This window comes from Microtus ochrogaster, chromosome 18, assembly GCF_000317375.1.
Source record: "Microtus ochrogaster isolate Prairie Vole_2 chromosome 18, MicOch1.0, whole genome shotgun sequence".
NCBI classification, from domain to species: Eukaryota; Metazoa; Chordata; class Mammalia; order Rodentia; family Cricetidae; genus Microtus; species Microtus ochrogaster.
This window is the reverse complement of record NC_022020.1, coordinates 6,000,955-6,013,667: the sequence shown is the minus strand read 5'-3', so window position 1 is coordinate 6,013,667 and position 12,713 is coordinate 6,000,955. Positions and strand designations below refer to the sequence as shown.

At 45.4% G+C, this 12,713-nt stretch overlaps 1 protein-coding gene across 3 annotated transcripts in view; it reads left to right on the top strand.

Annotated features, from left to right (window-relative positions):
* Positions 1 to 12,713, top strand: part of Tmem241 (transmembrane protein 241) — a 133,996-nt gene that overhangs the window by 63,000 nt on the left and 58,283 nt on the right. Inside the window, exons 12-14 of one of the 3 annotated variants that reach the window (XM_026783604.1) lie at positions 2,121 to 2,190; positions 6,053 to 6,146; positions 6,696 to 6,835. In XM_026783604.1, the coding sequence (XP_026639405.1) occupies positions 2,121 to 2,190; positions 6,053 to 6,146; positions 6,696 to 6,713 (182 nt within the window). In that variant the 3' untranslated portion in view covers positions 6,714 to 6,835. Of the gene's footprint in view, positions 1 to 112; positions 1,654 to 2,120; positions 2,191 to 6,052; positions 6,147 to 6,695; positions 6,836 to 12,713 lie in introns of those variants that run through there. The other 2 variants (XM_013349364.2, XM_026783603.1) reach the window with 2 other exon arrangements.

The following is a 12,713-nucleotide window of genomic DNA, read 5'->3' as shown; positions in this document are numbered from 1 at the left end:
TCTACCCCATCCACCCCTCTTGTTATTCCCCTCCCCTCCTCTCTGCCTTATCCATCACTCTTGCTATTCTTCTCCCTCTTCATCTACCCCCATCATCCTTTTTGTTCTTTAGACTCCCTTGCAGAGCCTGGCCTTGGCTACCTATATTATCTGTGGACCCTCACTGGCTTACCCGGCTGGAACATTTATGATGAAAGACGGGATGTCAAGAGGAGGGTCTTCCAGAGGAGTCTCAAGGCCCTGGATCTTGATCACCCTCTCTACCATCCCTCATTATTCCCTGGCTGCACTGCAGTTCCTCCCACACTGGGAGACTGGGCAAAGAGACAGAACAAATTCTCCAGGGATGTCCCGTCCACATGCCTGAGCAGGGCCCCCGTCCCAGGGTTATCTTAGTCATTGTTCTCTGCAGAAAAGAAGCTCGGGATGTAGCATGTGCATGATACACTAAAGTTCTGAAGCTGGTGGATAAAGGCAGGTTCCTTCTCTTTCATACTCCCCGTTGTGTGGGCTGTTGCTGCTGCCAGAGATCTAAGGCCTGGGTTGGCCTGGGTTGGCCTGGGTGTGCCCTCTGCCCCCACAGTTCAACAGTCAGACACTTTTAACTGCGTCCCTTCTCTGAACTAGAGTGGGGTACCAGAACCTCTCGGAGTCACAACAAGGAGTAAGAGATAAGTCACCACATGTCACACAGGACTTTGCACAAAGCAGGCTCTCACTAGATTGTCACTGTCATTACTTTATTCTCAGCAGGAGGCAATAGCAGAATGTCAGGGATGTGGAAGCTGGAGGGCTGAGACTTTACTAACATGGGCTTCAATCGGAAGGTAGAGACATTCAGTGCAATGGTGACCTAAAAACAGTGAGAACCCTGACCTCTGATGGGCTGCATGAAAACCAAAGCCCTGGGAACGCTTTTATTTAGACACACATGCGCATAAGTGAAGGTTGATCTTAATCTTAAAACATACAAGCTCTCAGAGTTACAGAATTTGGAGCTTTCAGTTGAATCATTTGAGATCGCTTAGGGGGCTTTACAGAAGTGTGGCAGCTCACTGACTCTTGTTCAGAAATATGTTTCAGCATGCGTGCATGCATGTTTGTGCATGTTCCTCTGATGGCACCCAGGGTCCTGAGTGTGCTAGGCAAACACGCTACTGCTGAGCTGTCTGTGAAATACTAGACTCATTGGTGTAAGTGGTGAAGGAAGGAAGTGTTCACAGCTCCACCACAAGGCTCTGCGGCAAGGGATGCTGTAATGTCAGCTCAGTCCCCCAGCGGCCCAGGACAGACCCACACCAAAGCCCAGGCCCCAGAGAGCCAGGCCCCTGCAGTGTCAGAAACTCCAGATTTGAAAGGATTAATCTGTCCACTGTGGAAATGCTTAATTCCTTTTCTCAAGACATTTTTGGAAGGCTTTCTACTTTTTTTAATCTCCTGACTTCTTGTTTGTGACCAAGTTCAAATTCCAGGGAGAAGCAGCCAATATGTGTGATTATTTCCTCTTGTACTAAAAGTGGAACTAAAAGAATGAACTTACTTCACAAGAAATAAATGTACCCTTTGGGCTTAAGCTAAAATGAGTGTGCACAGTCGCTGTTGTGCGGTAATTAAACACTAACATGAAAAAGATGTCAGCAAATGCATTCGTGATCTTTTTTTAACATAAAGCCAAAAAAAAAAAAAAAGAAGAAGAAGAAAAGAATCTTTAAAAAGACTCTCCTCCTCTGCTGTCCCTTGTGTGGGCTGCTGCTGCTGCCAGAGATCTAAGGCCTGGATTGACCTGGGTGTACACTCTGCCCCCACAGTTCCACAGTTCCACAGTTTAAGCTGCGTCCCTTCTCTGAACTAGAGGGGTACCAGAACCTCTCGGAGTCACGACAAGGAGCAAGAGATAAGTCACCACATGTCACACAGGGTTTTGCACAAAGCAGGCTCTCACTAAATGGTCACTGTCATTACTTTATTCTCAGCAGGAGGAAGTAGAAGATTCTTAGGGACATGAGAGTTGGAGGGCTGAATGGATGGTGCAGAAGATACCATCTTGTTTCCCAGAGTAGCTGGGTGGGGGTCTGGGGGAGCTGTGTGGACCATTGCATCACCGTTGCTGTGTTCCTTAGGTGACCTCTTCAGTGCTGTGGACTTTCCGTTCCTGTCTTTCTACAGATTCCACGGCAGCTGCTGTGCCAGGTAATCTTGCACCACATCACGTGTTTTCTGTGCTGTTAGCTGTGTCTTCATCTCTGTGCAGGCCAGCATAATACGGTGAGCCAACTGAGGTGCGGAAGGAGGCACTCTGGGAAGCAGCTCTGTCTCCAGCAGGCATTCCGAACACTCACACATGTTCTGTGCCAGCCTGAGTCCTGCAGACCTTGGCCTGTGCAGGCCTGTACCTTAGCCAGGACTGTGGTTTTCAAGCTTGCCAAAGAGCTGGGCTTCCCGCCCTTCCCCTCCACAACTACCACACAGAACTTCAGGGCACAAGACTAACAAAATTGATTCAGTTCAAGGGATGTTTGTGTCCTCGCCATTTTGATCTCGGCTTTTTTCTTGCTGCCAGAGCCAGTCTGCAGAAACCCTCAGTGGAACTCCAAGCTTCAGAAGTACATGGTAGAAAGTGGCAATTAGTATAAGTCTAGACACTAAACTGGCTTTGGGAAGGACTCAAGGATGGCGACCAAGTTCTTCATTGTCATCCTGCCCCGCCATTTCTAGAGAAAGTCTTGAGTGGTGAGGGCCGGGGAGGCTTTAGGCACAGTCTCAAGCTTGCATTTTGCCAGGAGGAAAAGAGGAGACCTGGGCCAACCCCGGGGTTGGTGGTTGCTAGGTTGCCAGTTGTGTGGCCTCTGGGCAGATTATCTGATCCTCCCAAGTTTTTGGTTTTTCATCTGTGACAAAGAACAGTAATATCAATATTGTGTGACTCGAATATGTATAAGTTCCTAAGCATCATACCTGGCCCAGATAATAGGGGCCATTATCAGTATCTGCTCAGGTCAGCTGTAAGAAAAATCTCCAAACTGTTGATGTTGAATCCTGGCCCTGCCGAGGATCTTATGCAGGATTTTAACTTGTCTTCACTCTTCCAGGGAGAAAGATTTTTTTTTTTAACAGCCTTTTATACTAATCAATAGAGGTGTATGCTTTGGACAGTGCCTGTGCATGGCACATGTTCAGTTCGTGCTGTCATTAGTCAAGAAAAAACAAACAAAACCAAAATTCTCAACCACGAATAAAAACCGTGCTGTCTATCTTCACACAGAAAGGTGAGAAGTTGAGATGTAGAGACTGGAGAGCTGGCTCAGCGATTAGGAGCATTTGCTGCAGAGGACCAGGGTTCAATTCCCAGTGCCAGGGTGTCTTAGAACCATCTGTAACTCTAGTCCCAAAGTGCACATGAATACATGGAGGCAAAACACTCATACACAGAAAATAATAGAACAGATAAATCATTTTTCTTTTAAGTTGAGGTGTAGCTACGTACTGCTTCTGGAATGAGTATGCCATGTTCCTCAGGTGTTTTAAGGCAATGGGGCAATATTATAGACTCTCCTAATTTGAACCTTGTGAAGATTTCCTTTCTCACCCTGGAAAGCTTCAGGGAAATCCAACAGTGCTCCTGTCAGTTACCTAGCTCTCATCAGCTTGACTAGCCATTCGCCTGCCCATGAGCAGAGCTTTCACAATGGAGCTCTTGCTGCCCGGGGAACCTGGAATTGGTGTCCTTGAGTGTGACTGGGCAGGTGGTTCTGGGGCATGGTCAACACTGGTTTAGTTACTGGAACAGAAGCGTTTTCACAGCTCCCTGGCATTGGCTCTGTGGGGACACGCTCTGGCTGTTTCTGGTCCTGTACCATTGACAGCTTTCCCCCAACTCAATGCGTTAGATCAGGTCCTTTTATTTTAAGAGCTGTTGATCTTTGCTTGAATTGCCTTAACTGTCTTTTTACCCATCTGCCGTCAGAGCAAGGCTGACGTTTTTAAAAGTGTGTACTGTTTCCCCACATCATTTCAATAGTTTCTCCATGGCTATTTCTCAGGGTAGGAGTGTTACCTTCAGGAAGTCCTGGGAAAGCTCAGAGGGGATGATGCTTACCTAGGGGAAGGAGATAGCCATGACTAGAGACCCCTGAAACAGATCTTTCTCTCTCCTGGGGTTCTTCACTTTAGAGATCCCCTCTCTGTTTTTCAGAGGGATAGTCCCCATATCAAAGGGGTAGAAGAGCTGAACAGAGGATAGAGATAAAGTAGCGACAGTTCAGAAATTGTTTACAAACCAGTAAACCAAGCAATGGGAGGGAAGCACTGGGCGTTTCTCTACACAGCAGAGACAAGCTCATCTTAGTCAGGTCTGTGCAGAGGGAACAGGCTATGCTCATGCCCTTCGGCTGGAGTTGGACGGGGAAGGCAAAACCCAAGGATACGAGGAGGTTTGGGAGATTGTTCACACCTGGGATCTGGTTCCTGGATGCTGGGGTGGAAGCTACCAAGAGGATAACTCAGAACACTGGCTGTCTTTCTGTGTTCCTCAGGGACATGCACCCTAGAACATCCCGCTCCAACTCTTTGATGACTGCTTTAGACTTTGGTGCTGTGACAGGTGTCTAAGAGAAATATTCAAATATCAAAATATCTTTTTTGGCTCTTGGCTCACATGTCTGCTCCAGGTTGTCTGGTTCCCTCACTTTGAGCCTGAGGGAGACTGATCCTGTTATGTCCTCCTGTGAGGTGATGTAGGAGTCATAGAACTGGCAATAGAGAGTTTTCTAAAAGATTTGCTTAAGAGACATTAAATCACACAATGTAGAATTTAGCTAAGGGAATACTGCCCCTGAAGCTCCCCAGGCCCATTAGAGGTAGGCAGGCCTCACCATGCTAGGATGACATGTTTGTTCGACACATCTGGCTGCCATCATGCCTCCACCAGCAGCTCAAGGGGGTAGTGCAGGGAGGGTTACAGCTACCGTTAAGTCCCCGTGCCTGTTAGTAAGGTCCTTGTGCCCTACTGACAGGAAAAGTGTAGTTCTGCCTGGTGGACAAGATGACCCCATATAACAACTACTCACAGGGAAAAAAAACCCAGCTGGCATACTTAACGATTATGGCCTTCTTTGCTGTGTAAATGTCCCATCTGCCCATGTGCCAGGCTTGCAGTCTCTTGTGTGTTTAAATTGTTCAAAGAGTAACCTGGGGCTGGGACCTACAAGAGATTTAAGGATGACAGCATATGTAAAATGCGTAAGCCTGGAGTGCATATAAGTTAGTAAGACCTTCTGTTTGAGACTGGCTGTTCCTTGAGCAGTAACTGCAGCTGGCGCGTGTGTGCGTGCGTGCGTGCGTGCGTGCGTGTGTGTGTGTGTGTGTGTGTGTGTGAAGATTTTCCTCTCTTAAACTCTAAGTGAGCAGTTTCTCTCTGGGAAGGCATATTAATTCTTTAACGCTGGCAGGATACAGTAGAAGAGGTGTTTGCCTCCTGAAGCAGAAAGGAAGGGCTGGGAGCAATGGTTGCACCTCCAGGGGCGCACTTCTGACCAGGTCCCACCTCCTCATGTTTCCATTATCTCTCAATTATGCCTTCAAATGATGACTCCATAAATGGACTAATCCAAAATCAGAGAGCTCATGCTGCATCCACGTCCCACAGCCCCTCCCCTAGCAGTATTAACATCTGTGATGGAATCTTAATACGGAAACCATGACAATGCCCATTTACATATTTTCTGTCGTGACAGCCAGATTTCTGAGCCTCTCTCAACTGCCAGTGAAATACTCTCATCTCTGTTTAGACAAGTAGAGGTTCCGGTCTCTAAACTTGTTTTTATCCGGGGTACTAGAAAACACAGCTGTGATGGAGGTTGTGAGATGCTCAGAAAGTAGACATTGATGGGGCGCGAGCTGTAGTCACAGCCCCTGGGGAGGAAGGGGAGGGAGGGAGAGCTCCAGGCCAGCCGTGGCGGAGGGTCTGGCTCGAGGGTGGAGGTAGATGAGCCGGAGTGACTGGCTGTAGCTGAAGGAAGGCTGCCTCACTAACAGGGTTGTTTTCTCCTTTCAGCGGAGTTTTAGGATTCTTTCTCATGCTAAGCACAGTAAAGCTGAAAAGCGTTCTGGCCCCAGGGCAGTGCGCAGCCTGGATTTTCTTTGCTAAGGTAAGAGAGAGGGGCTGGGAAAGTCTACCTCGGAAGCCTGTGTGGCCAGCCTTCTCAGCGTGGGTTGTGTCAAGGGGGACCTTTAGGAAACCGTTTTTAGTGACTTGTACCTGGTGATAATTTCTGAGATCTCTCACCTCACCACATCCCTAAAAGGTGGTAGAGGAAAGCCGACAGATGGCCAGAAGGAGAGACTTCAGGAGCCTTCAAGACTAGGATTGTTACAAGAGGAGCTTTTGTGTATCAGTGACCAGGGCCGACTGACTAAGGGAGAGGCGGGTGGGCTGTGAAGGCTCCAGAGAAGAAGGCGACTGTGTGAAGCACCATGGCAACAGAAATGCTCTCTTTCCCCTCCTGTCTGAAGAATGTAGACAGTTCTTAGGGGCTTAGGACCTCCATCGAACTAAGATAAGTTAGTTATTGGAGCTCCTGTCTTCAGCCATCTGTATTTTTTCTGTTGCTTTTGTTTTCTCTGGAAATGAGATTGCACAGTGGAGATGTCACCTACACACATGGCCTGCCTTTAACAGTATTTGTTGTTCTTGGTAGAATGGGGAGGCTGCCTGAGATCTTAAGCACGAGAGAGGGAGGAAGTTGACAGAGTCTCGAAAACAAGCTGAAAGCTGGGATAACATTGTCCAAAGTCTCCATTTTCATGCTCCAAAAGCTGAATAAAAGCACATAAAAAAAGCAGAAGTGTTTGTTCTTGGTAGGGACGGAGTGAATTCACAGTGTCCTTGCCTGCCGCTGCCCCGCTCCGCCAGTGTGATGGGGAGCCATGAAAATTAGCTTCCCTCCTTCTAGAGGTCGCACCCTCTGTTGGGGGCATTGTTCATTCGGGTGGCCATTTTGGTCAGAAGTGAACAGGAGAAGCTAGTAGCTCCACTGTCTTGAGTTTATAGGCCTCACTGGAGTGCTGTGGACAGAGGTGCTGCTGACCTCTGTAGGAGCCTTGTGAGTTCTGTAGCCCACCATATGTCACACACCGAATGCTTCTGTGTCTAGGAACACACCAGAGGTGGAGCAGACTCAGACATACCCACACATCCCTGGCCAAAAGAGTCAGAGGAAGGTACAAGCCAAGGCAGACAGGAAAACTGCCTAAGGTTCAAACGTCCTCTCCAGCTGCATAGAAGCAGAGACAAGATCTTCTGGCTCATGATATTTGAACAAAAGCCTCTTTCTGGTCCTTGCCATGACACCAGTTACACTAGCGTGAAGAATAAGAACAACATTAGTGAGAACATCAGCGCTGCACCTTTTGGCGAGGCAGATTTCACACTTGTTTTAGGAAGATCACTGAACAAGCAGAACAAGCAACTGCAGTAATAAGATGTGGGAAAAGTCAGAGCTTAGAGTTGCTACCACATATTATCTAGAAAGCACAGCATTCACCCAAAAAATTAAAGACATTTAGAGAAGCAAATATGGCCTATGGGAAAAGTCAGTGGGAACTGGCTTATCTGCTTCAGATGTAGAGTTAGCTCAGAACATTGCAAAGTGGCTCCTTCAGGACACTCAGGGTGGGACTACAGCCGTGTGAAATCAAAGGGAAGAGCCATGAATTCGGAGTGTTAGTCACAGGGAGTCAGGGAATAACCGGTTGAACATAAACTGCAATGAGGGACTCAGCAGATTGGGACGATAGAAAAAGCGAACTGTGAAAGAGAGAAGAAAACAATTAATACGAAGAAAAAAATTAATTGGAAAGTGTAAGCAGCACTCCAGAGACCTGTGAGACATCACACATATCAGCTTATATATAAAAACCATCTTGGGAAAGGAAGAATCAGAGACAGAAAAGTATTTAGGTGAATAATGGATGAAACTTCCAGATCTTATGAAAGACATAAAAATTCAGTAAGTCCTGAAAACAAAAACAGCATGTTACCTAAACAAATTATAATCAGACTGTTAAAAGACAAATAGAACATGTTAAACACATCGAGGAAAAAGGATTCAGCACACCTGGAAGAAATCAGTGCAATTAATGAAAAATAGCAAACAAGCCTCCAAACAAAAACCTGGAGGCCAGAGGCAGCAAGAGGAGGCCACATTCAAGGAAAAAACGACATATGCAACCAGGGACTTAATACATAGCAAAACTGTCCATCAGATATGACAGAAATAAAGACATTCCCAAATAAATAAAGACTGAGAGATGTGATGCTAGTGGCAATACCAATAGTTACATTAAATGTTAATAGACTAAATATCCCTTTTAAAGGGATGGAAAGATGGCTCAGAGGTTGGGAACTCTGACTAATCTTGCGAGGACACAGGTTTGGTTCCCAGCATCCACATGGTGGCTCGCAACCACCTGTAAGTGCAGTTCCAGGGGATCTGACACCCTCTTCTGGCCTTTGTGGACACCATAAATGAATGTGGTGCTTAAACATACTTGCAGGCAAAGCACTCAAACACAAAGAATAAAAATAAATGAATCTTTAAAAAGGGCAGAGGTTGTCAGATTGTATTTTTAAAAGGCAAGATCCAGCTGCATAGTCTCCAGAAGAGACACACCTTGCATCAAGGCTACTGGGAGCTGACTTTGAGAATGAGGCAGAGCCAGAATCCTCATAGACATTTATGCAGGCTCTTTGAAAAACATCTCAGTACTTTCTATCAGGCAAACTGACAACCATGCAGGACCTCCATGCCCAAAAAATGCTCACGAGGAATGAAAATGCACACCCATCAAAAACCCTATACTTTGGTGTTTATGGTCACATTAATAATAAAACCAAAACACTTAAAGAATGTAGATGTGAGTTTCTTAGTGATATATATAAACAAGATATTGATGCATGTGGTAGAATGCTATTAAACAGTAGCAAGAAATGAGCTATTAATATATGCTATAATACAGATGACTCTTAGAAGCATTCTGCTAAGTGGAAAAACATAGTCACAAAGTAATACATATATTATTCCTTTTGTGTAAAATGTCAGAAAAACGCAAATTTATACAGACAGAATATATTGAAGGTTTTTCATGGAGCACAAATTTATTGCATATAGGTTTAAAGAAGTTGTGGTTTGTGGGATGGAAATGACTTAGAGCCACATTGTATGATGGTTGCATAATCACATAGTAACTTACTAAATTTGCTTACTAAAAATCATCACATTGGGACTGGAGAGCTGGCTCAGTGGTTAAAAGAACTGGCTGCTCTTCCAGAGGACCTGGGTTCGATTCCCAGCACCCACATGGCAGCTTATAACCATCTGTAACTCCAATTCTAGGGAATCTGACACTTTCACACAGACATGTGTACAGGTGAAACATCGATGTGCATAAAATAAACAAATCTTTAAAAAACTATTTAAAAGTCATCACATTTAAAAAAAAAGCCACAGCTTTCATTTTGATGCTGGGTTTTGTGGCTCGCAAACCTTCCTTACGGGCTGTAGAACATGGCATTCATTCTGGCTTTTACGATGTGATGGAGTTTATCTGTGTATGGTTTCGCCTATTTGACCACTGGTCTCTGAGAAATTCCTTTGCTTTTTTTTTTCACAACTTGAAAGGAAGTTTATAACTTTCCCCCCAATTCTGGGGGAAAGGCATTTTTTTTAACTTATTCTTGTGGTTTGATGCCAATCCTTAAGTGTAGAGGATTAGATTAGGTGAACCATTAAGGTTCTTGGCAGCTTCAGATAAGCTCTCTCTTTCTCTCCCTCTTCAGTACATCTGTTACCCACCCCCAACACACAACTTTTCTATCACATGTGAGTTCTGTGTTCTTAGTGGCCAAGTATACCCATCTCCTGGACCAGCTGCATGTCTAAATGCACTGGCATTTGTAACATACCACAACTGTACTTGGTGAGACAGCATTGCCTGGTTATGTCATCGTGACAGCCAGTGTTTTCAGAAGGATGGCCCTGTGGTGCTAGAGGAGAATTTGGATTCCTCAAAAAACTTGTACACCCAGGCTGAGAGGCCTTGTTCCTGACTCTAAAATAGTATTCTTTCTCAATCATTGTTCAAGGGGTTGTCATATCAGCAATCACTTGCATGCTTTCTTTCTTCCTCTCTCTCTCTCTCTCTCTCTCTCTCTCTCTCTCTCTCTCTCTCTCTCTCTTTTCTTCTTGAGACAGGGTCTCATTGTATAACCCTAACTGGTGGTCTGGAACTCCTTGTGTAAACAGGCTGGCCTCACACTCACAGAACATCCTGCCTCTGCTCTTGAGTGTTAGGATTAAAGGTATCAGCACCATGCCTGGCTTCAGTAATGTTTCTATCATGATTATCATTTTCCTCTCTTGGAATCTGAGAAATACTTTAAGATCCAGAAAGCATTATAGTGCTTAGCAACCTTTGGAAAGAGAAAAGTCTCTTCCCTTAGTAAACTGAGCATGTGAAATCGAATGCATGGGCAAAGTCTGAGCTCTTTTCTCCCTGGGAGTACAAAGGACTGAACCGGAAAACGTGAATGGATTCAAGAGAACAGTGTGACAGTGACGTGTAGGTGTGTAAGGAGGGTACAGCCTGAGTTGCCACTCTTAGTGGGTCTTTCCAGCAGATTTAAACCTGTGTGAGAATTCTTCCCAGTTTGGGTAGTGCCTTATCTCATGCTTTTCATTTCAAACTGCTTGGGTCCTCAGTCGTTGGAAAGAAGCAGCCGAGCTTGGAGTGAGTTCTTGGTGATGATGAGCCAGGAAAGGCAAGGCGTCCCCAGTGGCAGCAGCACCTTTCAAAGCCAGCTTTGTGTAACACTGGGCTCCCCAGGAGCTAACGCCATTGTCATCAGCCAGCTGCGGCTTATAAAACCAAGTCTGTCCCTTTAATGGCCCTTGGGAAATACTTTTGCTGATAGATCTTCTGATTCAGTTTAAGGTATTGTTTGTTTGGCTTGTTTTTATTTTGTTTATCTAGGGATTGATCCCAGAGTCTTAAACATACAGGCAGGAGCTTTACTGTTGAACTAAACTCTTTTGTTTTGATGTTGTTTTTCAAGATAGAGTTTCTTTGTGTAGTCTTAGCTGTCCTGGAACTTGGCCCTGTAGAATCTAGCTGGCCTTGAACTCACAGAGATTCCAGCTTTTGAGGGCAGAATTGTCTACAGAGTGAGTTTGAAAAACCAAATAATAATAATTTTTCAACCCTATGATCTCCTAAGCCATGGCCTTTTGGCCAACCTTACAATATCAGACATGATTTTTTTTTGTTTCTTTGTCTTGTTTTTGTTTGTTTGTTTTTTGAAACAGGGTTTCTCTGTGTAGCCCTGGCTGTTCTAGAATTAGCTCTGTAGACTAGGTGGCTAGCCTCACAGAACTCTGCCTGCCTCTGCCTTCCGATTGCTGGGATTGTAGGTGATATTTTTTAACACCTGTGATTCTTCTATTTGTGTATGAGCATACATGTGCACATGTGGAGGCCAGAGGACAACATTGGGAGTCGATTCTTCCCTTCCACCATTTGAGTCTTGGCATTGACTGAGGTCATCAGGTTTGATGACCGTGCCTTTACCCATGGAATATTTCACTGGCCTTCTGGTTGTTGTTGTTGGTTTGTTTTTTGGTGGAATTACATTTCATATGTGCAGGACTCAGACTGTATTAGTCAGGGCTCTGTAAGGAACAGAACTGGTAGAATGAACTAATATTTATCTATATATCAGTAAGGATGTGGTCTGAGTCGTCGGACCATAGCTGGCTCCTTTAGGAAAGGATGGCCGTTGTTCAGTCCACAATCAGATGTCTTAGTAGTTCCGGTCAGGTGCTGGAGTCCCAGGGAGGACTAGACAGCTGCCAGCTTTCAGTCCATGTTGTAATCCCAAAGAATTACATTCTAAAAACAGTGAAGGAAAGGTGTCAGGATATATAAACTAGCTAGTGAGAGTGGGGGCAAGCAGACATTAGAGTAAAACCTTCCTTTTTCCATGTCCTTCTCTGTGGGCTGGCACTACGACATGGCCTATGAATCTTCTGACATCAAATGACCCTGACTTTGGGTGGGGCTCCCGCCTCAAATAATCCAGCCTGTGGCCAGCTGCTTGGGCATCAGTCAGTTCCTGATGCAGCTCTCATGCTCTACTTCCCAGAGCCGTGGGAGGCCATCAGCATGGGGAGACTATCCCTGCAGTGCTTGCTGTAGCCTTGGTGTGTATGCGCCTTATTTGGCTCTGAAATTCTTTCTTATTCTATTTTACTACCAGCCTGAAGCAGTTAGCAATCCTGTAAGATTTTAGATGTAACATGAAGATGTGATATGATATGAAGGCTACAGCTTCTCTTTCAACAGACCCCTGTTGTACATGATTCTACCATTACTAAACATTTCTTTAGGGAAGTCTTTGGAGAGTGACAGACACAAGGAAGGAGGAATGCATTAGCTGTGTTCAGTGCCTGTCCAAGGCCTGTTATAACGCAGAATAGATAAGGGTGAGTTGGGCAATGATGTCAATCTGGGTAGAAAAGGAGTGGCTGAAAGACCCCGAGAGTCATGGTTGCCTAGGCAAGGTTGAAGAAATGAGCAGGAGCCAGGCAAGATGAGCTGCAGGAGCAGTAAGGCAGGATGAGCTGCAGGAGCAGTAAGGCAGGAAGAGCAGTAAGGCAGGA